Below are 25,749 nucleotides of genomic sequence, written 5' to 3' on the forward strand. Positions count from 1 at the left end.
TTTAGGTAACTTACTGACACTAATGCGTCTTCTTTGCTCATTGTCATTCTGAATTTGCTGGATCCAGTCACCTGTAACATGCAAAAGTTTTCAAAATAAAAGTCTGCAATACAGTAATCTGCACTGCTAGTAAACAGACCAGGATTTTTGCCCACAAAAATGAGCCTCTTCTCCCTTGTCAGCAAAGCAGGAACAGAACAAGTAAAATGGACTTTTACAATGATCTTTGTCTTTTCACTTTTTGTCAAAGAAGTTTCAACTCACTGATTTCATTGTAACTGCAGGAAAATGAGGGTGTTTTTTTTTAAATAGTCCTAGATTTTCCATTATACTAATTTATACCACAACCATTGAAAGCAGTTCATAAAACGTTTAAGCCAATAAGAAGCAAACAACAGTAGGAAATCATTACTAAAACTACATCATTACTAAAGCACTACTTGGTGCTTGGTGGGTCACAGTGGGAGGGCTTCTAGTGTCCTGGCCCCACTGATGGACCTCCTGATGGCGCCTGGTTTTTTGGCCACTGTGTGACACAGAGTGTGGTCTGGATGGCTTCAATATTCAACATTGTGAATACTGAAAGCCAGTTTAGGGTAGTGGTTAAGTGTGCAGACTCTTATCTGGGAGAACCGAGTTTGATTCCCCACTCATAAGAACATAAGAGAAGCCATGTTAGATCAGGCCAATGGCCCATCCAGTCCAACATTCTGTGTCACACAGCGGCCAAATATATATACACACACACACACACACACTGTGGCTAATAGCCACTGATGGACCTCTGCTCCATATTTTTATCTAACCCCCTCTTGAAGGTGGCCATGCTTGTGGCTGCCACCACCTCCTGTGGCAGTGAATTCCACATGTTAATCACCCTTTGGGTGAAGAAGTACTTCCTTTTATCCGTTTTAACCTGTCTGCTCAGCAATTTCATCGAATGCTGATCCTCCACTTCTAGGATCAGCACTTCTAGGATCACCACTCCACTTCATCCTCCACTTCTAGCTGCTGGAATGGCCTTGGGTCAGCCATAGCTCTGGCAGAGGTTGTCCTTGAAAGGGCAGCTGCTGTGAGAGTCCTCTCAGCCCCACCCACCTCACAGGATGTCTGTTGTGGGGGAGGAAGATAAAGAAGATTGTGAGCTGCTCTGAGACTCTGAGATTTGGAGTGAAGGGCGGGATATAAATCTAGTATCATCTTCTTCTCTTATGTTCTTAAAACATAAGAGAGCCAGTTTGGTGTAATGGTTAAGTGTGCGGACTCTTATCTGGGAGAACCGGGTTTGATTCCCCACTCCTCCACTTGCACCTGCTAGCATGGCCTTGGGTCCGCCATAGCTCTGGCAGAGGTTGTCCTTGAAAGGGCAGCTGCTGTGAGAGCCCTCTCCAGCCCCACCCACCTCACAGGGTGTCTGTTGTGGGGGAGGAAGGTAAAGGAGATTGTGAGCTGCTCTGAGACTCTTCGGAGTGGAGGGCGGGATAGAAATCCAATATCTTCTATCTTCTTCTATTACTAAATCTAAAAGTTATGTATACTGTCCTGAGTTCCTTGGGAAAAGACCAGGATAAAAAGCTAATTCATAATAAATGCACAGACTGTACAATGGATCCTTGCTAATGAATACTTACATTCTCTTAGCTTTGCTTTCCACACAGTTTCTTCAGAGTCCAGTTCCATCAAAGATAATGTAAGTTCTACTGGCTGTTCTAAATACACCTCAATATAACTTTTCACTTTTAGAAGAGAGTCATCGACAAATTCAATCTCCTAGAAAATAGATATTGATGCATTAAAACCCCACATTTATCTATTTATTTAAAATATTTACACCCCACCTCTCCCTACAAATGTCTTTGAAGTGGCTTACAGAATGAAACACTAAAAGGTCAGAACATCAGCAACAAATCAAGATCAAAATTAGCAAATAAAGTAATTAAAAGACTGTAATTTCAGTACCAAGAAGCCTCTAGAAGAAGAAAGTTCCACAATTCTGACACCACTACTAAGAAGGCTCTTAGATTCCACCTAGATTCTTAAAGTGGGGGCATAGAGACATGGATCTCTGTTGACAATCTCAACCAGTAAGCAGGTTAAGAAAATGATTTGTTTCAATTATCAAAGCAAAGAGCTGGAATTTTGCCTAAACATTTATGGATTTCACAGTGCTATATAAATATTTTAAATAACATGCCAGGATACAGTTTCAATAATACCTGCATCAAAATCAAAAGTACAAAAGAATAAAATTCTCCTCTTCCACAAAATGACACACATGTTGATATGCAAATTATATAAATATGAAAAACATACCTCAGGAGTTATTTCAGCTTCTGGTTCACTAATTAATCTGTATTTCTTCCCACGTTGGAGTAATTTCTGACAAGGGGGTTTCTCAATTTTAATAAATTTCTTACCAGAAAGTTTTACTGCTTTTGAGACATCCTAAAAATTAAAAAAAATATTTAAATTGTGAATGTTTGATTAAAGAACTACATCTACACTTGAGTATATTTCCATATCAATCTTTGTATAAATACATTAAAATGTTTTACACACAAAAAAAAATGCACATGTAAACCTGACATTCAATAGACAAATGGCTCCTAGGATATTATTTCCTGGATGACTGATTTAGCATTTCTGCTACAGATTATGCAGTATTCCCTGTAGTAAAGAAAGCATGTGTTAGGGTGGATTGCTCCATCTAGTTTTAATCCTAAAGATATGTATTGGATCCCACTGAAAATAATAAGATGAAGTAAATGTGCTTAAAATCAGCATTCTCATCAGTGCTTCATGGTAGTTCATAGGACCCTTCTCAGAGGGTGTTTAGGTTATCCAAACTATGGTTGCCAACAAACTGAAGAAAAATAGCCAGTAGAAGCATCAGTTGCCACACAAAATAGGGAAAAGCTAGTTTTCTGACCATCGAGGTAAAATTTCACTTGGCCATCACATGAACCTATGACACTGCCTTATTCTGAATCGGATAAGACAAGGAAGGAGTAATGGTGTATATGAATAGCCACAGAACATAAAGAACCGTCACTAGAATACTATTAACAACTCAATTCCAAATCAAGTAATATAACCATTAATAGTAGGAACATAAGAACATAAAAGAAGCCATGTTAGATCAGGCCAATGACCCATCCAGTCCAACAATCTATGTCACAAAGTGGCCAAAAAAATTATATATATATATATATATATACACACACACACACACACACATATATATATACATACACACACATATACATACATACATATACATACACACACATATACATACACACACACACACACTGTGGCTAATAGCCACTGATGGACCTCTGCTCCATGTTTTTATCTAACCCCCTCATGAAGCTGGCTATGCTTGTAGCTGCCACCACCTCCTGTGGCAGTGAATTCCACATGTTAATCACCCTTTGAGTGAAGAAGTACTTCCTTTTATCCGTTTTAACCTGACTGCTCAGCAATTTCATCGAATGCCCACGAGTTCTTGTATTGTGAGAAAGGGAGAAAAGTACTTCTTTCTCTACTTTCTCCATCCCATGCATTATCTTGTAAACCTCTATCATGTCACCCCGCAGTCGACGTTTCTCCAAGCTAAAGAGCCCCAAGCATTTTAACCTTTCTTCATAGGGAAAGTGTTCCAAACCTTTAATAATTCTAGTTGCCCATTTCTGAACTTTTTCCAATGCTATAATATCCTTTTTGAGGTGCGGTGGCCAGAATTGTACACAGTATTCCAAATGAGACCACCCCATTGATTTATACAGGGGCATTATGATACTGGCTGATTTGTTTTCAATTCCCTTCCTAATAATTCCCAGCATGCCGTTGGCCTTTTTTATTGCAATCGCACACTGTCTTGACATTTTCAGTGAGTTATCTACCATGACCCCAAGATCTCTCTCTTGGTCAGGCTCTGCCAGTTCACACCCCATCAACTTGTATTTGTAGCTGGGATATTTGGCCCCAATGTGCATTACTTTGCACTTGGCCACACTGAACCTCATCTGCCACGTTGACACCCACTCACCCAGCCTCAACAGATCCCTTTGGAGTGCCTCACAATCCTCTCTGGTTCTCACCAGCCTGAACAATTTAGTGTCATCTGCAAACTTGGCTACTTCACTGCTCACTCCCAACTCCAAATCATTTATGAACAAGTTAGAGCATGGGACCCAGTACTGAGCCCTGCGGCACCCCACTGCTTACCGTCCTCCACTGCGAAGACTGCCCATTTATACTCACTCTCTGCTTCCTATTAGTTAGACAGTTTTTGATCCACAAGAGGACCTGTCCTTTTACTCCATCACTCTCAAGCTTACTAAGGAGCCTTTGATGAGGAACTTTATCAAAAGTTTTCTGGAAGTCAAGGTAAACAACATCTATTGCGTCTCCTTTGTCCACATGTTTGTTCACCCTCTCAAAGAAATGTAACAGCTTAGTGAGCCAAGATCTTCGCTTACAGAACCCATGCTGAGTCTTCCTCAATAACCCGTGTTCATCAATATGCCTACTCATTCTGTCCTTGATAATGGTTTCTACCAACTTTCCCGGTATTGAAGTCAGACTGACTGGCCTGTAATTTCTCGGATCTCCTCTGGAACCTGACATTTGCTACTTCCAGTCCTCAGGAACGGAGGCAGATTTCAATGAAAGATTACAGATTTTTATCAGAAGATCCACAAGTTCAATTTTGAGTTCTTTCAGAACTCTTGGATGTTTGCCATCCAGATCTGGTGACTTATTAGTTTTTAATTTGTCTATCAGTTGTAGGACCTCCTCTCTTGTCACCTCAATCTGACTCAGGTCTTTCAACACCCCTTCCAAAATAAGTGGTTCTGGAGCAGGCAAACACTTCTCATTTTCCACAGTGATGGAGGCAAAAAATGCATTCAGCTTCTCAGCCATTTCCCTATCCTCCTTCAGTAATCCTTTTACACCTTGGTCATCCAAGGGCCCCACTGCCTCCCTGGCTGGTTTCCTGCTTCTAATATATTTGAAGAAATTTTTATTGTTGGTCTTTATGTTTTTTGCAATATGCTCCTCATAGTCCCTTTTTGCCTGCCTGATCACAGTCTTGCATTTGATTTGCTACTGCCTGTGTTCCCTTTTATTAATCTCACTTGGACTAGCTTTCCACTGCTTAAAGGAGTCCTTCTTACCTTTTACAGCTTCCATTACTTTGTTTGTTAACCATTCAGGCCTTTTCTTATACCTGTTTGTGCCTTTCCTAACTTGTAATATATATTTTATCTGAGCTTCTAGGATTGTAGTTTTAAATAGCCTTCAAGCTTCCCCAAGGGTTTTGACTGTATTTATCTTTCCTTTCAGTTTCCTCTTCACATGCCTCCTCATCTCAGAGAATTTACCCCTATTAAAGTTAAACGTGGTTGTGCTGGTCTTTTGGGGCAACTTCCTATTTATACAAATGCTGAAATCAATAACATTATGGTCACTGCTCCCAAGCGGTACGATCACTTTTATATCTCTCACCAAGTCTTGGGCATTATTAGGACAACAACAACAAAATTTTGTTTGTATTCCGCCCTCCCCGCCGGAGCAGACCAAATCCAGGATCGCCCCACCCCTGGTAGGTTCTGTGACCATATGCTCCATAGCACAGTCATTGAGAGCATCTAGAAACTCAATCTCTTTCTCTCGACCTGAACACATATTGACCCAATCAATCTGTGGGTAGTTAAAATCACCTATTACGACACAGTTTTTACGATTAGCCACTATCTTTAATCCTTCCATCATTTTATAATCGTCCTCAATCTTTTGATTTGGTGGGCGATAACAAACTCCCAGCATTTCTAGAAGGGAATCTAATTCTTTGACCTTGGTCTTACTGGACTGTATATCCTCTCTGACATACAGAGCCACTCCACCTCCAACCCTTCCCTCCCTATCCTTCTGATATAACTTATGTCCAGGAATCACCATGTCCCACTGATTCTTCTCATTCCACCACTCATATCCATGCAATGATGTTCTAGTTCTCCATGAAGTCCATAACAAAGACCCTGGGTACTTTATTCTCAGTTTCAATTAAACAATCTTCTACAGAGGGTATATGCTACAAAGCATAGAACAATACAATGCACATGTAAGCAAATTTTATACACTTCAGTTAACTATGCTGTTATTGCTTTACAGACTGACCTTCAGTTATTAAACGGGATGCCAAACAGAGGACTGTTGCAGTTGATGGTCTGCTGTTGTTAAGTCTAATCCTATCTACAAATAAATAAGCATTTTACAAATAATGTCTCAGTCTTCATTTAAATAATATGAATGGTTATATTGCCTGATTTGGACTTGAGTTGTTCATAGTACGTTAGTGATAGTTTTTTATGTTCTGTGGTTATTCTGAATCGGACCATCAGTCCATCAACGTCAGAACAGTCAATTTAAGCAGGGTTTTTTTCACATGACCTACTACTGATCCTTTCAGCTGGAGATGCTGGAGATTGAACTAGGGACCTTCCGCATCCCAAGCACATGTTCTATAACTGATTCATGGGTCCTTATACCTAGGCATCACCACCACCTAATATATATCCTCAATGTACAAAAAGCTTTCCATGAGCTTTGTTTCCTGGCCACATGCAGACTCTATTCCTGGCACAAGCAGCGGTGCCACCTGACCCATCATCTTTCACTTCCCATCAGCCCCAAGGCCTATCCTGCCAGAATTTTTCAGGAGTCAACAACCTATCAGTATCAGGGATAAAGCAGAACAGCACACAGGAAACAAAAAGAGAGAGGATTTGTGTTTGTATATTCAAAAGCATTGTCACTAGACATGTTGACCTCACCTTTATAAATGAGTCATTGTTACTTGCCACATACACACGGAATGATAAGGAAGGGTGATCATTGACTGCTTTGTATAAAAGAACCACCCCATGGTAGTATACTGGATCACCATTCTGAAGAACTGGTCCAACAGGAGACAGTGAGCTCACTTTCCATTTGACATGAGTTGCTGAATGATCAATGGAACCCTCAAATTCTGGACCATTGTTTTTGAAATGGAACACTTTGAAGGTTGTGTCTGATAAACGATCTGCAGAAAAAGACAAAAATATTAACCCTTTCTAAACATATACCAGCGTGGATGTAATTATGGGTTTAAGCTCATAGCTCAGGCCTTACCATTCAGGCAGAGTGCATGTGGAAACTGAATAGAGGTTAGGACGGATGTTGATGTACATGTGACATCATAGATAGGGCCTCCAACAATCCAGGGCTCTTTAATGTAATTGGCAAACTTGCTCCAAGACAAAAGGGAGTATTTAATGACAGCAGCTTTGGTAACTTCAAAGATTAAGCCTGTGACAGCACACTGGTAAACTCCTTCAGCATCAAGCTGCAACCTACATTAAACATACATGTGACAAATACAGCATAGTTTTTATTATGTGCAATACTCCTTCTCTGCATTTTCCTACAATTCTAAATATGAAGGAAAGATATATTAACAGAATACTGATGTAGTCAAAGCTGGATCTTATATAAACAAGAAGCCAACTCCTTTGGAGACTTTTCCTGTTTAAAGTTAATTCTGACTTCTTAAGGAATGCATTTTTAACAATATTATTATCATCATCACCATTCACTTATAAATGTAAATGGCTTTTGCTTCAAATATTTTTATAGTGAAATAATAAAATGTCACTTAACACTGGTGTTGCTCATCAATTGAAAAAAAGGCAAAACTGTGTATTGGGTTTCTAGCTCTCCGCTGTCTTTCGTTTAGGCTGTTAAATACTAGGCCAGGGTTTCCCAAACTTCCAACCCCCCCCCCCCTCCGGCCCAGTTATTTTTACACTTCTCCTTTGTGGCCCACTAATATTTGGGAGTGGAGCCAGGAGACTTTGAGGGTGGAAACAGGAGCCGGGAAATGATGTACAAACAAGCCTAAAATTCCTGCAATATTTTGTTTAGGAAAGGTAGGAGAATAGTGGGATTTTGCAACGCAATTTTGAAAATAAAACATTAAGAAAAAGCACAAGGACCACACAGCAGAAAACTAAAAATATAAAGGAAGGAAGGAAGGAAGGAAGGAAGGAAGGAAGGAAGGAAGGAAGGAAGGAAGGAAGGAAGGAGGGAGGGAGGGAGGGAGGGAGGGAGGGAGGGAGACAGGGGAAAAGACTGACAAAGAAGAGAGAGAGAGAAAATAAAACATTAAGAAAAAGCACAAGGACCACACAGCAGAAAACTAAAAATAGGAAGGAAGGAAGGAAGGAAGGAAGGAAGGAAGGAAGGAAGGAAGGAAGGAAGGAAGGAAGGAAGGAAGGAAGGAAGGAGGGAGACAGGGGGAAAGACTGACAAAGAAGAGAGAGAGAGAAAATAAAACATTAAGAAAAAGCACAAGGACCACACAGCAGAAAACTAAAAATAGGAAGGAAGGAAGGAAGGAAGGAAGGAAGGAAGGAAGGAAGGAAGGAAGGAAGGAAGGAAGGAAGGAAGGAAGGAAGGGGAAAGACTGACTGACAGAAAGAGAGAGAGAGAAAGGAAGACGGGGGAAAGACTGAAAGAGAGAGAAAAGGAAGAAATACAGGAAAATATTGACTGACAGAAAGAGAGAGAGAAGAAAGAAAGCCAGGGGGAAAAGACTGGGAGAAAGAGAGAAAGAGAGAGAAAGAGAGAGAAAGAGAGAGAAAGAGAGAGAAAGAGAGAAAGAGAGAGAAAGAGAGAAAGGAAGGAAGGAAGGAAGGAAGGAAGGAAGGAAGGAAGGAAGGAAGGAAGGAAGGAAGGAAGGAAGGAAGGAAGGAAGGAGGGAGGGAGGGAGTTGGAAACAAATATAGAAAAAAAGGAAATAGGAAGGAAAGAAAAGGGAGGGAAGGAGTGAAAGAAAGGAGGGACAAAAGGAAGAAAGAGAAAAGAAATGAAAAGAAAAAAGGAAAGAAACAGGATGGGAGGAACTCACTTTTAAAACTGCTCACTTCGGCTGCGCAGCTGACTCTCCCGCCACCACCTCCTTCCCTTCTCCACCGCACTTCTTCACCCAAAGGGTGATTAACTTGTGGAATTCACTGCCACAGGAGGTGGTGGCGGCTACAAGCATAGCCAGCTTTAGGAGGGGGTTAGATAAAAATATGGAGCAGAGGTCCATCAGTGACTATTAGCCACAGTGTGTGTGTGTATATATATGGCTAATATATATATATTTGGCCACTGTGTGACACAGAGTGTTGGACTGGATGGGCTACTGGCCTGATTCAACATGGCTTCTCTTATGTTCTTATATAAATACACTGGGTATATATACATTTACAGTGTGAAGAAGATGAAAATATTGGATTTATATCACACGCTCCACTCCAAATCAAAGAGTCTCAGAGCAGCTCACAATCTCCTTACCTTCGCCACAACAGGCACCCTGTGAGGTGGTGGAGCTGAGAGGACTCTCACAGCAGCTGCCCTTTCAAGGACAACCTCTACCAAAGCAATGGCTGACCCAAGGCTATTCCAGCAGGTCCAAGTGGAAAAGTGGGGAAACAAGTCCGGTTCTCCCAGTTAAGAGTCCGCACACTTAACCACTACACCAAACTGGTGCATGTGTGTATGTGTATACACACACAGTATGGATATACTGTTCTCAAAGAATTTTAGAAGATTTGTCAAAGAAAGTCTGTTCCATGAATGTTCATGACTTGCCACTTACATTTTAAAAAACTTACCAGAATTGTCCTCTGGAGAATCTTCTGGGAGTTATTTGCTCTTGCTGCACCTTTATGTTAAAAAAATTGGAACACTAATTTGTAAGGCAAGTGCTAAGTCGCTTTAAAAATCTTTTTAACACAATTCCCAATTCAATTTTTAAAACCTACTTGCTGAATTCTGCAACATTCACAGTGTTGTTGGGTGTTAAACTCTAATTGAAAACAAAAAGAGAAAAAATATATTTTTAAATGGAACGTTATTAAAAACTGTCAGATAAACATTATCCAAAGAAAGGCACTGTACCTGCTTTAACACAATTTGACTCAGACGCTTTGTCTTCTAGTTCCTTGCCTAAGAAAAAATATATATTTTCTTTTCAGTGCATTAAGAGCAGGTAGCAACTATCTTTGTTGTCACTACAATGATAATTGAAAAAAGTAGAGAACAGAAATATTCTTGAAAATGTTTGATATATATATGCTTTATATATTATATATTATCTATACCTTTCAAAGTCCTTGATAACTGTAAATATTGAAAAGCCTTTTCAACTCCCTGTTTCCTTTCTTTTTTCTGTATCCTATTTCTTTTTAAAATAAAATATATATTTTAAGGAAAAAAGCAAATAGCAACTTGAATCAATAATTTTTAAAAAACAGTACTGGTCAGTGTATGCAGATGATGAGAACTACAACATTGGGTAACCCACAGACAATTTATTTTCCTTATTCATAGTCTATCTGCCTCACTGGGATTCAAGGCAGATTACAGAAACTGAGTCAATACAGGATGGGATGGGACATTCAGTAAACAATGAAATAGGATTTGGGTTGTAGAACCAATCAAAAATCTAAACAGAACTGAAGCAAAGCATATGTATTAGCATGACACATAAAATGATGCAGGATTTTAGTTTCAGCCAGCTATAAACCAGTAGTATAGACCAGGGGTGACCAATGATAGCTCTCCAGATGCTTTTTGCCTACAACTCCCGTCAGCCCCAGCCATTGGCCATGCTGGCTGGGGCTGATGGGAGTTGTAGGCAAAAAAACATCTGGAGAGCTACCGTTGGTCACCCCTGGTATAGACCACAGTACCTAATAATTTTTCCACATAACTTTGTGAATCGTTTAGTACAGTGCTAAAAGCCTGTACACTCTCACAAGACCCCTCAAATAGACAGATAAATGCAATTTTATAAATTAACCAGGAGGGGGAAACTTTAAAATATAACACAGTCTGATGATGGCTAAATATGCACTAGAAGAGTCAAAAACTTGAGTGAAGCTAAATAACTGTTAAAGGGGAGAAAAAAGTAAGCTCATCCTGCTCAACCCCTTGAGTGCTTAGAGAACCCTGGAAGGAGAGATTTGAAGGAGATGGGATTTTCAGTTTATACATGGATAATGGCTTAGCCATTGACCTGGTTGCATAGGCTAGCTTGATCTTGCCAGATCTCAGAAGCTAAGCAGGGTTGGCCCTGGTTAGTATTTGGATGGGAGCCCATTAAGGAAACCCAAGGCTGCTACACAGGGGCAGGAAATGGCAAACCACCCTAGAGGGTTGCTGTAAGTTGACTGTGATTTGATCGCACTTTCTACCACCAATGTGTTTATACACATGCCTCTGTACCCTCCCCACCCACCCACCCCTTCTTGCACAGAGCACAACTGCAGGTTTCTAGTCTGAAACAACCTCCTGTTCCTTGTGATATGCATACGCCTGGATGAACTGGAATTGGTTTATTCCCCTCAAATTGCAATTCAAAATCATAGTTTAGCCATAGCTTTGAACCTCAGTATATCTCAGCCCACAATTTAAGAAGTGTTATAATTCTTGAAAGCACTGAGTGGTTTAATGATGTTAAAAAGGACTCATGCATAAACTGATTGTCTATTTTAGTTTAGTTTATATCCCGCCCTCCCCGCCAAAGCAGGCTCAGAGCAGCTCACAATACATAATAGAGTAACAATAAGAACAGTTAAATTAAACATTAGATTAAAACAATTAAAAACACTTTGGTGCTTATTTCCATACAGTTTAAGGATAGCATTCAGTGATCTTAAACATCCATTTAGATCTAATCTCTTGGCTGTGGTCATCATTCAATTAACGGGTAACTGTGGAACTGAGCAAGGTCCCACAAGGCTCTGATCTCCTCAGGCAGTTGGTTCCACCAATGGGGAGTGGTGATTGAAAAGGATTGTAAGTATAAGCAAAACACACACACAAAAACTAACAAAGACCCTTGCAACATCCAAATGGGCAATTTAGGAAATTGCAGGTAGTTCTTGCATGCAAACCGGGATTATAAACCACAAAGCTATTCCGGGAATATTCGACATGGGGTTGGGGAAAGACATCCCTGCTTGGGAAGTAGCAGTGATCAGGGTGATAGGCTTGCCAACTACATATTAAGAATTTCCTCTTGATTTGTGAGGAAATAGGATTTGGAGGCAATAGGATTTAGAGAGGGAGGGATCTCCATGGAGTATGATGCAACAAAGGCTATCCTTCCAAGCAGTCATTTTCACTAGAGGAATTGATCTCTGTAGCCTGGAGATTGGTTGTAATGACAGGAAATCTCCAGGCTCCACCTAAATTTGGAGATGGATACGTGAACGGCATCCCATCTCATCTCTGTTAGCTGCTGTGCCCACCATCTCCTGGCCCACCATCATGTAACTACAGAAGCACCAACAATCATGCCAGGCTCCCAAACAGCCCAGCAACTTGCTGATCTCCCCCCTCTGTTGAGCCATGGTTAAAAGGGCACCATGGCTCAGCTGTTAACAGAAGAAAAGCCTACTCAAGGGCTGAAAAGATGGTGTTTTAGAAAATCTTCACGTGGAAGCAGCCCTAGTTTAGAATGCTGGTTTGTGAAGCAATTTGGATGTCCAGTTTGGATGTCTGTGAAGCAATTTGCATGTCCCAACAAATTGTTTATTGAAGAATTCCTGGTATGCAGCTTTGGTGCTGAGTTAAACAGAAACTAATGAGAAGAGAAATAATTTCTGAATGTTGGTTGTAATATTCATTACAAAGCAGGGTTGCTGTTGTTGTTTTTCCATCAAGTCACAGCTGACTTATAGCAACCCCATGGGGTTTTCAAGCCAAGAGACATTCAGAGGTGGTTTGCCTGCCTCCACAACACAACCCTGGTATTCCTTGACCAAGGCTGACCCTGCTTAGCTTCATGAGATCTGACAAGACTAGGCTAGCCTGGGCTATCCAGGTCAGGGTGAGCTTGTATTACATGAAGAGTATATAGCATCTCTTCATCATAAATAATGCAAAAGAAAAAGGAGTTACAAAAGTGCAGGATATAATGCATACAATAATACTGTGCTGAATAGATAGTTCCCTTTATAAAAGCTCCCTCTCTAACCACGCCATCAGACTGCAACCCTAGTTGTAGGGCTGTACAAGGTCAGCGGTGTGGGAGTCTTCCTAATCTTCTCAGGCAGGCCATTCCACACAATGGGAGCCACAACACAGAATGCATATGTGGCAGCTATTGATTTTACTCATTTGCAGGGTGGCACCTTCAGAAGGTTTTGCTTAAACTATCAAAACTGTCATGGCAGAGCTGAGCAGCTGGTGTTGCAAATGTGGATCCAAAACTATGAAGGAGAGGTAACTGAACCTTGAATTGAACTTGATAACTGACAAGTAGAGACTACAGAATAGCTATAATATGCACACTGTGCTTAGCTCATTATAGGAACCAAGCTGCAGCATTCTGTATCAACTAAAGTTTCAAAGTTGTTATCAATGGCAGAAAAAAGTTGCCTGGGCTGATTTTTTGGGGGGGGTGTTGTGGCATACAAATTTTGGGTGTTGTGGCATACAATTATTTCAAACACATAAACAAATGTTCCATTTAGCCATCATCACTCTATGGTGTTAATGACACTAATTTCCATGCATTTGTAGTTTTGCTCTTTTTAAAATTCTGCATAGCCATAATAATTCATTAAAGAAGGTTTTTTTAAAAAAGTACATAACATTGACAATAGGCAAATACACCTGCCAGGATACAGATACCGTACTTTGACCGGTCTCCACCAACCTGCCAACAGGAAGAATTATTTTTGAACTAGGTTGTGTTACATTTTTTGTTACTCATTCACTGGGCTGCATCCAACTAGATTTTCCACTGCTGACAAAGGAAGAAAGGGGTTCCCATTTGGTCACCAAAATATCTATGTTGGGGGTCATAAGACCCACGTGGACATCAGCCATGTGGGAAGCAAGCCACAGTAAGGAGGAGAAATGGGTGAGATTTAATGAAAAGCTGGCTAGATCCGGCCCATGTGCATGTAACTTAGTTTAATATTTTGCAAGCCTCCTCTTGCATATCCTTTTCTAAAGAAAAAAGCAGAATGAAGAATAAAATGAAGAGCACTCACTTGATTCATCTTCATCTGCCACTGTGTCTATAAATTAAAAAAGAAAGTCTAATTACTGAATCAGAAACCATGCTCTTAATTTGTTTAAAATATAAATACATGTTGGAATATAAATACACATATGGCCAAAATCTGTTTGCCCCCAGTTGACATCAACCATTTCCTCCAATTCTTTTCCTGTCTATCCTGTTTTGCTGCTTCTGTTGCCAAATTCTACGCAGCCTCTGGTTGCTGAGGCTACCATGTTGACACAACAAGGCTCATTTTTAAAAATATTATGTCTAAAATAAAATACTGTTATCTGTCTTTTTGCTATTTCTCTTCACTCAGGAGTGACCACAAGAACAATTCATGCAATTAAAAATGATCATTGGCATGTGCAGGTAAAAGACAAAGCTTGCACATACACACACACTGCTGTTGGTTGTTTATATTCTCACAATCTCTCTCTAAATTTGATATGCAGCTTAAAGTATTAAAATGGATGTAAATATTCTGCTATATTTACAGTGAAATATATATTTCGCTGTAATATATAGTGAAATATATATATACAGTGAAATATACTGTATAGTTTAATGTTAAGATTTTAAGGTTTTTTAGATTTTTAAATGCTTTGACTTTTTAAATGTAATAATTCTGCACTTTGTTTTATTGTTTATCATTTGCTATGAGCCGCCCTGAGCCATTTTATGGGAAGGGCGGGATATAAGTTATAGAATATGGGAAGGGCGGGATATAAGTTATAGAATAAATAAAAAATAAAAAAATAAAATATATGATTACTCACCAGAGTCACTCTCAGAGCCACTTTCAGAGTCACTGCTGGAACTGTCATCATCACCTTCACAAAATCAAAGCAAGAGTGAAAATAACATCCCCCAAACACCCAGTAATGTAATACCTTTTGTTAGGAGGACCAATCAAAGCATTACAAATTAGCAGTGCACATATGCTCCATATTCTTTGTCAGGCTGGATGTTTAGTAGAGAAAAAACAAAATGTGGGCAGGAAGAGAGAGAGATCAATGTTCAGGGCATATTGAATAAATCCAAAGTTTTTTTACAGTTTATAAATTTGTTACAGCGGAGAGCTGGAGACAACTTAGATTACATGGTGATCGATGCAAATCAGATTTCAAATTACACCAGAAGTGCCTGGAATAAACAAGCTAAAAATAGCCCCCTTTGAAATTACATAAATACGAATTTTGAAAAAAGCATGTTATAAAATAATATTTATATTTCCAGAGTTAAATAATCATGCTACTTTGAGCACAACTTTGCAAGAAATCTCATAAGGTCTTAAGATACAATGATCTACCGTTCAACTAGAAAATAACAGAAATCTGGCAGCGCGAAATTTAGAAATAACCAAGGCTGTATCTACACACCCACAGCTATTGGTGTGCTTTGCAAATGCTTTGCCTTGTCCACACCTGAAAATCCAGTTGCAAGCGATTGCTACAGCACAACATCCACTGGTGTATACGTAGATGCAGCTTAAGACATAAAGTTTCAAAGTTAAAAAGAATGTTACTCTTTGGATTACTTGGTAGCAAGTTTCAATATTCATTTAAGAGACACATTTTTGAACTTTTATCCATTTGCTAATATTTACCTGAATTATTCTCTAGAGTAGAATCCTCATCTTGACAGTCAGAATCCTCTGTTTGGGGAGGGTAAAAGTGTGTCATTTAGGAATTTTAACATTCAACTTTTTCATATAAGAAGAGAACAAACAAACCTTAGAACAGAGAGTTGCAGGCCAAATGTTTGATTGAGAATCATTATTTCAAGCTTACAATTTATAGTAAAACCAGTTAAAGGCACTAGCGATGATGACTACACAGAGAAGGCTTATCATCATGCTAGAACATCTGTGCAACCAAGTTCTTGTGAAACTCCCTATCCACAAATATTTGCTTGGTGCCAAGCTGATTGACGTTTAGATACCAGTTGAAAACCCTTTTGGGTCTCTTTCTCCTTTTCCCCCCAGTGTTAATAAACAGTGTTTAATTTCTCTGAAATCTATCTATTTAAAGAATAAGAAAAAGGCATAATTGTAAAGAGTGCGTAACACATCTGCTAAAATACAAAAAGTGCTATTCTACATATAGTGTCGAAAGACACATTTAATGTAGAGAGAATGGACATACTTTTGACATTAAATATGTCTTTCAGATCTATATTTGGAATAGCACTTTTATATGTAGAATAGCACTTTTATATTTTAGCAGATGTGTTATGTACACTTTACAATTATGCCTTTTTCTTATTCTTTAAATAATATATAAATAGATTACTTGGCGGCCCTATAGTAGGGTTGCCAAGTCTGTGTTGGAAAATACGTGGAGACTTTGGGGGTGGATCTGGGAGAGGGCAGGGCTTAGGGAGGGAGGGTCCTCAGCAGGGTACTATGCCATAGAGTCCACCTTTCACAGCAGCCATTTTCTCCAGGGGAGCTGATATCTGCCTGCTAGAGATCAGTTGTAAAAGTGGGAGATCTCCAGGCCCCACCAGGAGGCTGGCAACCCTACCCTATAGACACGCTGCTATTTTTAGTTCTATGTTTCTTTTAACTGGTTTTCCGATTAAATTATTCCGATTATTATGTGCTGTTTTTAATTAATTGTTATTTTAAGCATGTGTGCTGCAGATTGATTTCATTCTTGATGGGTTTTGCAGTTTTTGTTTTGTTTGTATTTTAATTGTTTTTAGCTGTTTGTGGGGAACTGTTTCAGCAGCAGAAGTTTGAAAATGCAAGTGGAACTATTTTAAATAAATAATGACTAAGTCATGCTGGACTGGCCAGATCTCTCCAAAGCTGGATCCATATTTAGTGGGCACAGTATAAGCTCAATGGCAGCAAGAGATCTACAGGATTAGGATGTCAAACCCAACTAAATTAGTGTGCAAACCCTGGTTAGATATAGAGAGGATGACTCAAGTGTGATACCTCTGCTAATATAAACAAGGATTTTTAACAGCATACCACAGAGCTGTTTTTTTTTTTTAATTAATTTTCAAATTCTGTTTAACCTTAAAAATCTTAATTATGTTGTTCCTGTATCTCTCTTTCCCCTGTCCATGATCCATCTTGCTTTCTTTAGTTTTCTGGTATTACTGGCCTTCATAAATCCATCTTTTCACATTCTGGTCCTAGACACTAGCATTCATTGCCTCCTATATATTAGTATATTTTAGGGTTACCAGGTCTGACTCAGGAATGGAGCCAGGTTGTGACAAGCACAATTGAACTCCAAAGTTCTGGCCATCATATTTAAAGGGACTGCATTCCTTTTAAATGCCTTCCATCCACTGGAAATAATGGAGGATGGGGGCACTGTCTTTTGGGGCTCATAGAATTGGACCCCTGGTCCAATCTTTTTGAAACTGGGGGGGGGGGTGAGGAGTGGCACCAGATGCTATGCTAAAAATTTAGTGCCTCTTCCTTAAAAACAGCCCCCCCCCTCAGAGCCCCAAATACTCACAGATTGATTCTCCATTATACCCTCTGTGGACCCATTTCCATAGGGTATAAAGGAGTGCCCAGCAGACATTTTCTCCACCCACCCCCACTTTCTGAGAACCCTGAAGTAGAGGGAGGGCCTCCAAACCAGGGGATCCCTTGCCTCCAACTGGAGATTGGCAACCCTAGATGCCTTTTAACAGCACAGCTCTTCTTGAGCTAATCCATATATTGACCTCCATTCCTATATGTTCATTGTAAGCCTGTGGCCTTATTGCATTCTATATTGAACATGGGAAGTTGTCTTCAATCAAATCAGACTGTTGTTCAATGTCAGTATTATCTACCATGGCTGGCAGTGAATTTTCCAAGGCCTTGGACAAGGGAAGTCTTTCACAGCCCCTGCTACCTGCAGTCCTTTAACTAAATGCCAAGACTGAACACCTGGGATCTTTTGCAAAGAAAGTATGTGCTATACCATGCAGCAACAGCTACTCCTATACAGACCATTAAAGTAAACAGAGAAGGTTCTACATACACATTGGCACTTCTAGAATGCCAGTCTGCAGGCAGGGCCCGGGGATCCCCTGGAATTACAGTTCATCTCCGACTACAGAGCTCAGTTCCCCTGGAGAAAATGGATGTATTGGAAGGTGGACTCTATGACGTTGTACCCCACGGAGATCCCTGTCCTTCCCAGGCTCCACTGCCAAATCTCCAGGAATTTCCCAACCTAGAGCTGGCAACTCTACCTTTCCATCCCTTTCTGGTGGCCAGGGGGGACCTGGCAACCCTAGTACCAGTATATAACTGCTGCATCTAAATGATGGTGAAGAGATTATGCCAGTTTGTTAAGATTCTTCATTCAGCATCTGAGCCTCAAATGGAAGGGATTGCCACAAATATTATGTCATTACAGACTTCTAAGCAAGCTCCTCTTAATTCCATCCATTCAAGGCATAGCCTCTTTGAAAAACATTCTCTGATCTAGTATCCCAACTGTGACATATGATTATTACCTCCTACTGCCGTCATGACCTCTGTAGTAACTGCTACCACTTCTAAGTGCCTCTAGAGGTTCTGCCTCTAAACCACAGCTAATAGCTGCCTTGCATCAGAAAAGAGGAACAATATACACAAGGATTCAGTACTCAGAAAAAGAGTCTAGCAAATTTTCTCATTACCATGAGACAAACCACTTCTCCATTAATTTCTGTTCTGGCATATAAAACCAGAGCAGCTTAGATTCAAGGAGGGTCAACAGTGACTTTATGCAGAGAATTCAGTCCAGTTAACAAAGTGCAAAGAAAGGTACATGGGAAAGAAAATAAAACAGAGTAGCTAAATAAGCACTAAATTTGACATGCATCTTCATCATGTTTCCCAGGGTCAAGTGGGACTGATCTTGACACTGTTAGGATGATAGGTGAGGAGAACTGAAAAGGTGATTGGATGGGCCAGCTTGATCTGATCTGGGCAATTAATTCCTGATTGATGTTCCCACTGTCACTAAAAGACTTGACCATTAAGAGAGTAATTATTTAAAAAGACTGGGAATCTCTATATATTGAAAAAAGTACTGCTTAAGGCAAAATTAAAATGAAAAGAGGAAGAACCTGTACCTGAATCATTAGCCTTAAATGTTTCACACAAGAGTCAACTTGGCTATTGCCTAAAGTATAAATTGACAGTGGCAGATGAGGTTCAATGTGGCCAAGTGCAAAGTAATGCACATTGGGGCCAAAATCCCAGCTACAAATACAAGTTGATGGGTTGTGAACTGGCAGAGACTGCCCAAGAGAGAGATCTTGGGGTCATGGTAGATAACACACTGAAAATGTCAAGACAGTGTGCGGTTGCAATAAAAAAGACCAACGCCATGCTGGGAATTATTAGGAAGGGAATTGAAAACAAATCAGCCAGTATCATAATGTTCCTGTTGAATCGACGGTGCAGTCTCATTTGGAATACTGTGTACAATTCTGGTCACCGCACCTCAAAAGCGATATTATAACACTGGAAAAAGTCCAGAAAAGGGCAACTAGAATTACTAAAGGGTTGGAACACTTTCCCTATGAAGAAAGGTTAAAACGCTTGAGGCTCTTTAGCTTGGAGAAACATCGACTGCGGGGTGACATGATAGAGGTTTACAAAATTATGCATGGGATGGAGAAAGTAGAGAAAGAAGTACTTTTCTCCCTTTCTCACAATACAAGAACTCGTGGGCATTCAATGAAATTGCTGAACAGTCAGGTTAAAATTGATAGAAGGAAGTACTTCTTCACCCAAAGGGTGATTAACATGTGGAATTCACTGCCACAGGAGGTGGTGGCGGCTACAAGCATAGCCAGCTTCAAGAGGAGGTTAGATAAAAATATGGAGCAGAGGTGCATCAGTGGCTATTAGCCACAGTGTGTGTGTGTATGTGTATATTCGGCCACTGTGTGACACAGAGTGTTGGACTGGATGGGCCATTGGCCTGATCCAACATGGCTTTTCTTATGTTCTTATGACACCTGTCTTGCTCAAAACAGTGCTAAGCTTGGTTTTAGTGTCATGCTTGTGTTGAAACATATAATCTTTGTTGGCATAAAGTCAAAGTAGGAGTCCAGTAGCACCTTTAATGCCATTGGATTTTAACTTTGTACCACTTTGCATGCTAAACCACTGCCCACTAGCTATATGTAGCTTTGTTCACTGTATGTCAATCCTCGTTTGAAGAAGTGTGCATGCACATGAAAGTTTACATTCTGAATAAAATTTTGTTGGTCTTAAAGGTGCTCTGGACTCCTGCTTTGTTCTATTTCTTCAGACCAACACAGCTTCCCGCCTGGATCTATAAAGTGAAAGTGTAACTAATACCTTAATATGATGCACAGACAGCCAAACCCTATTATTGAGGTTATGTATTGTACACTAATGTGAGAACATGTTGAAATGTGGAAATTATCATGGAGTTTTGCAAACTTTCTTCTTTGCTGTTCTATATGAAGCAAATTTCTTGTTGCTATAAGAAGGTTCTGAAAACCTGTCTGGTCAAAGCCCAGATACTTGCTGGTTGGGAATTCTAGTGATCAGAAACCAAAGAATCTGACAAATGCTTATGTTAGGGATGCCAGCCTCCCAGTGGGATTTGAGGATCCCCTGTAATTATAGCTCATCTCCCCTGGAGAAAATGAATGCTTTGAAGGGTGGACACTATGGCATTGTGCCCCACTGAGGTCCCTGTCCTCCCCAGGCTCCACTCCCAAATCTCCAGGAGTTTCCCAACCATAAAAAAATCATGAAACATCAATCCAATATTAAATAACAATTGAAAGAAATAAGCCAATTGATGGTATTTTCCAATATGACTGGTTACAGATGGAAGATTGATGAGTATATTTGTTTATATTTTATAAAATGATTTAATTAAATATAAAATTTAGGATTGCCGGCTCTAGATTGATAAATACCTGGAGATCTTTTTTGGGGGGGAGAAGGGCCCAGGGAGGACAGGGTTTGGGGGGGAGAGGGACCTCACCACAGAGTCCATTCTCCAAAGCTGCCATTTTCTCCAGGGGAAGTGACCTCTGTAGCCTGGAGATAAGTTGTAATTCTAGAAAAACATCAGGATACTTATTTCACAACAAAGCTTTAAAAAGATGGTATATAAAGTGGATGTTGGATAAAGGTCCAATTATGTGGCTCTAAAACAGGGGGTGGCAGGTTCAGATTTCTGAAATAATTGATATTACAGGGTTTTAGGCTGTATAATGACTGGGATTGCCAGTATCTGGGTCCTGGAGATTTGGGGGGCTGGAACCTGGAGAAGGTGCAGTTTGGAAAGGGGAGGCACCTCAGCAAGTTACAATGCCACAGAACCCACAATCCAGAGCAATCATTTTCTCCGGGCAAACAACTTTTCCCCCTGGAGATCAGTTGTAATAGGAGATCTCCAGGCCGCAACTGGAGACTGCAACAACAACAATAACTATGAATAAATAATGAAAACTGCAATAGTATACAATTTCAACTTGAAATGCTGAATAAATACATTGAAGCAACAAGAATCTTTATGTATAGAACACTAAGCTTTTCTAGACCTGGAAGCATACAGTCCAAACATAGCCATTCTGAAGTCAACAGGGTTATTTTTTGAGTAATATTTTTCAAAAATCAGTTCAATTGAAAGGAACACATAACTGACCTTTTGGCACTAATGGAAAGTTAGGAAAATCAAAATCAAATTTTCATAGCCCTTAAATTTATTACAAAATTAGTACATTGAAGATCCTTTTCCATATCTCAAAAAACAAATCTACCTCCAAAAAAATAATAATTCTGTACGCTTTGAAAAATGAATTACCTTTTTCTTCCAAGGTTGCAATACCAGAATCACTGAAAGACAAAAATTTTAAGCAGTTTTTATTACAGAAGAACTAAAAAATAACCTCCCTTGTAGCACCATTAGATAGATTTTTTTAAAAATTAAAAATTATTCCCAAAATTAAAAAAAAATTATTCCCAAAATTAAAAAAAAATTATTCTCAAAATAAAAAAGTTAATGAAGGTGACACAAGGTACAAAATAATCTGCAACAACGAAATTTCTTCAAAAATCCAGGCTAAGATTATAAATGTAGTACTGAGTACATTGTGATTCTTTTTGGGTCTTCTGGCTCAGCTCCCGCATGGGATCACGATACAATAAAGAACTAACGTGTCAACTCTATAGTGATGATAAACTAGTGTGCAGTGTTTCTACACACATGCAAGTGCAGATAATACCCTGAGGCTACTAAGCTAGGGTGTAAGAATGGTTTATGTGGATGAAATAATTTGCCTTGATGGACATAGTCAAGAGTTAGAGGTTATTCTTGGACCCAGCCTTACAGAAGCAGGGCTTTTTTTGTAGCAGAAACTTCTTTGCATATTAGGCCACACATCCCAATGTAGCCAATCCTCCTGGAGCTCACAGTAGACCCTGTACAAAGAACCCTGTAAACTCTTGGAGGCTTGGCTACATCAGGGGTGTGTGGCCTAATATGCAAAGGAGTTCCTGCTACAAAAAAAAAGCCCTGTCAGATGGCAAAGAAGGCTGCCATTGTTACTAGGAAAGGTTTGTTTCAATTACACCTAATTCAGAAACCATGCCTTCTCTTGGATTAACCCAATCTACCTATGTTGGTTCATGCCACTGTAACTGCAAGGCTAGATTACTGTAATACATTGTACATGGCGCTGCTCTTGAAGAAAGCTTGGCAATCCCAATTATTACAAAAGGCATCAGTCTGGCTGTTGATTGGGCCTGAGAAGAATAATCTGCATTACTGAGTTTTATGAACTTGTCCACTGGATGCTGATGAATTTCTGAATTCATACTAAGGTGTTGGTTTTACTCATTGAAGCTCTTTACTGCCTGTGCCCCTCATACCTACTAGAACACCTCTCCCAGTACATGTCCTTGAAAATGCTACACTCATTACAGCAGAGATGTTTGTTCTTCTAAAGTCAATCTGAATAAGGGGCTTTTTTGGTGGCAGCTCAGTTCTGTGGAAGTTATGTAAACTGCTGATGCTTCGCAGAAGGAACAAGACAGAACTATTTACAAGATGTTTGGATAATTTGTTTTTGACGAATAAATAGGGGTGCCAGGTCTCTGGCAGCAGGTGGCAAGGTAAGGCTGCCAGCTCCATGCTGGGAAACTCATAGAGATTAGAGGTAGGGTTCCCATTACCCAGCTGGGGATTCCGCTTTTCAGGGCTTCTGCCTGCCACCAGTCAGCTGACTGGCAAGGGAAACCCTGCCCCCAAACACCAACGTCACATGGCAACATCCCCAATGTGATGATGCCACGGCGAAGTGCCATCATCACATTTGAGAACATTGTGTGGTAATGTTCTGCTTTTGGGGCAAAACTCTACAATTTGAGGGCAATTTTACCATAGAGCTTTGCCCCAAAAGCAAAGCATTGCCACGCGTCGTCCCTCATGGGATGACATTATTTCTGTGTGACATCATCACATTGGGGACATCATGCAATGTCCCCGCCCACTTCAGGATTGTCCCACAAATCCCCCAGTAGCACAAAGGTATGACCTGATAACCCTAATTGTGGGGGTTGTGCCTGAGGAGGATAGTAGGGACCTTAGTAGGGCACAATGCCATAGAGTACATTCCCCAAAGCATCCATTTTCTCCACAGGGATTGATCTCTGTAGTCTGGAGCTGTAATTCCAAGGGATTCCCAGCATACACATCCCTCAGAGGCTGGCATGCCTACAAAGGAAGCCCTAGTAAAAGCTACTGTTTTTAAGGAATATGAACAAATGCTGACTACATGTTAATTAGCCCTGACCTGGCTACCCCAGTCTAGCCTGATCTCATCAGATCTCAGAAGCTAAGGTTAGTATTTGCATGGCAGGCCACCAAGGAATACCAGGGGCATGATGCAGAAGCAAGCAGTGGCAAACTACCTCTGAAGTCTCTTGCCTTGAAAACCCCATGAGAGGTCATCATAAGTTTTCTGCAAAACAACATATTGTTTTATGGCTTTCTGTTTTACAGATTATTTATGCAAAATGGTTTGGGGCAAATCAGAAGAGCTGTTTATTTATTTAAAATATTTATATACTTATTCTTGAAGAGCAACAAAATCCTCTCTCAGTCATTCTACTCACTGTTGACACAAGTCACTTTTTCCCAATTCTTATCATAACTGTACAGGAAAATGCATTTGTCAACTTTACAGCAAAGATTAATTATTAACAGGGTCAAAGTAATGTAGTCAGAATTAGCATCTCCTGTTATTGCCTGCTGCAAAGTATTGCCTAGGGCAGCACAGGCTCAATGTTAGACAAAGATACAATTCATCTCTTAGAATGATGCAACAGGGTTTCCTTTTCAGTCATAAACCACTGTTCTCACAGAAAACTTGTAATCAAAATTTCTAGATTTAAACTATAGTGATCGGAAATTGATTTAACAGTGCTTTACTTATGTCCTTTTACTTTTAAAATTAATGTAAAAAATGAATTGCAATTTAAGAAGAGGTTGGAGGAACTTTCTTCTAACACCTCCTTAAAAACATGGTATAATTGAATGTTTACTACTGAAAGCATTTCAGCTTAACAGCCTCTGTGTATCAGATTTTCTGAAAATTTTTTATATTCCAGATTGTATCATACAAAATTTTAACCCTTAGAAAAATTTCAGAGATGCACTTTTTTGATAACTGGGAAGCCTTACAATTCAGTTTTCCTTTTCTTCCGGTTAACTGTTTGTGGGACTGCTCTGGAGAGCAGTTTGGTGTAGTGGTTAAGTGTGCGGACTCTTATCTGGGAGAACCGGGTTTGATTCCCCACTCCTCCACTTGCACCTGCTGGAATGGCCTTGGGTCAGCCATAGCTCTGGCAGAGGTTGTCCTTGAAAGGGCAGCTGCTGTGAGAGCCCTCTCCAGCCCCACCCACCTCACAGGGTGTCTGTTGTGGGGGAAGAAGGTAAAGGAGATTGTGAGCTGCTCTGAGACTCTTCGGAGTGGAGGGCGGGATATAAATCCAATATCATCATCATAAGAAAACCACTGAGCAAGAGACAGGATGAGTTTACATCATCAGTGTTATCATATTTAACTGCATTCCATGCTTCCATCTTGCTATCCTGGATTGGATTTCCTGGACCCACACGACTTTCTTATCTCAGAAACAAAAGTGCAGAGCTCTTTCCTAATAACTGCTGAATTTGCACAATTCCACCCATACTTAACTTATAACAAATTGTATATAGTGCACCAACAGTGTCAGGGGTGGGGAAGCATGTGCCAGAATTATAATAAAGTGCTATTGTGAAATAGCTTATATGTTACCAAGAAGTTTAAAAGAACATGAATGGATGCAAAGACAGACTCATGGGAAGGGGGCAAAAGGTTTCAACAGAATCAAAAGAACTGCAAGACTAAAGTCCAAACTAATCAAACAAGGGTCTGTGCTTCTGAATGAGGCACAGAATTTTCACGCGAAAACAAGGCAATAATAATGTGTCATGGGATGTAGTGGTTTGTGCACTCCACCCCCATAAAGATCAGCAGGAAATAATGTAAAGGATTGTAAGCATGAATAGTATAATAGCCATCTGCATGAACACAAATTAAAAATGCTCAACACTTGTGAATCAGAGCTAAAACCTGTTAAA

At 40.0% G+C, this 25,749-nt stretch overlaps 1 protein-coding gene across 1 annotated transcript in view; it reads right to left on the bottom strand.

Annotated features, from left to right (window-relative positions):
- LOC132574172 (caspase recruitment domain-containing protein 8-like) overlaps positions 1-25,749 on the bottom strand; it is a 42,716-nt gene that overhangs the window by 14,569 nt on the left and 2,398 nt on the right. The window contains exons 2-13 of the mRNA XM_060242396.1: positions 21,928-21,959; positions 15,729-15,776; positions 14,899-14,952; positions 14,109-14,135; positions 10,000-10,047; positions 9,864-9,907; positions 9,714-9,763; positions 7,183-7,403; positions 6,843-7,093; positions 2,314-2,445; positions 1,632-1,770; positions 11-71 (exon numbers count right to left, since the gene is read on the bottom strand). Coding sequence (XP_060098379.1) covers positions 11-71; positions 1,632-1,770; positions 2,314-2,445; positions 6,843-7,093; positions 7,183-7,403; positions 9,714-9,763; positions 9,864-9,907; positions 10,000-10,047; positions 14,109-14,135; positions 14,899-14,952; positions 15,729-15,776; positions 21,928-21,959 — 1,107 coding nt within the window. The remainder of the gene's footprint in view (positions 1-10; positions 72-1,631; positions 1,771-2,313; positions 2,446-6,842; positions 7,094-7,182; positions 7,404-9,713; positions 9,764-9,863; positions 9,908-9,999; positions 10,048-14,108; positions 14,136-14,898; positions 14,953-15,728; positions 15,777-21,927; positions 21,960-25,749) is intronic.

The sequence above is a fragment of the Heteronotia binoei genome, chromosome 6 (assembly GCF_032191835.1).
Source record: "Heteronotia binoei isolate CCM8104 ecotype False Entrance Well chromosome 6, APGP_CSIRO_Hbin_v1, whole genome shotgun sequence".
NCBI classification, from domain to species: Eukaryota; Metazoa; Chordata; class Lepidosauria; order Squamata; family Gekkonidae; genus Heteronotia; species Heteronotia binoei.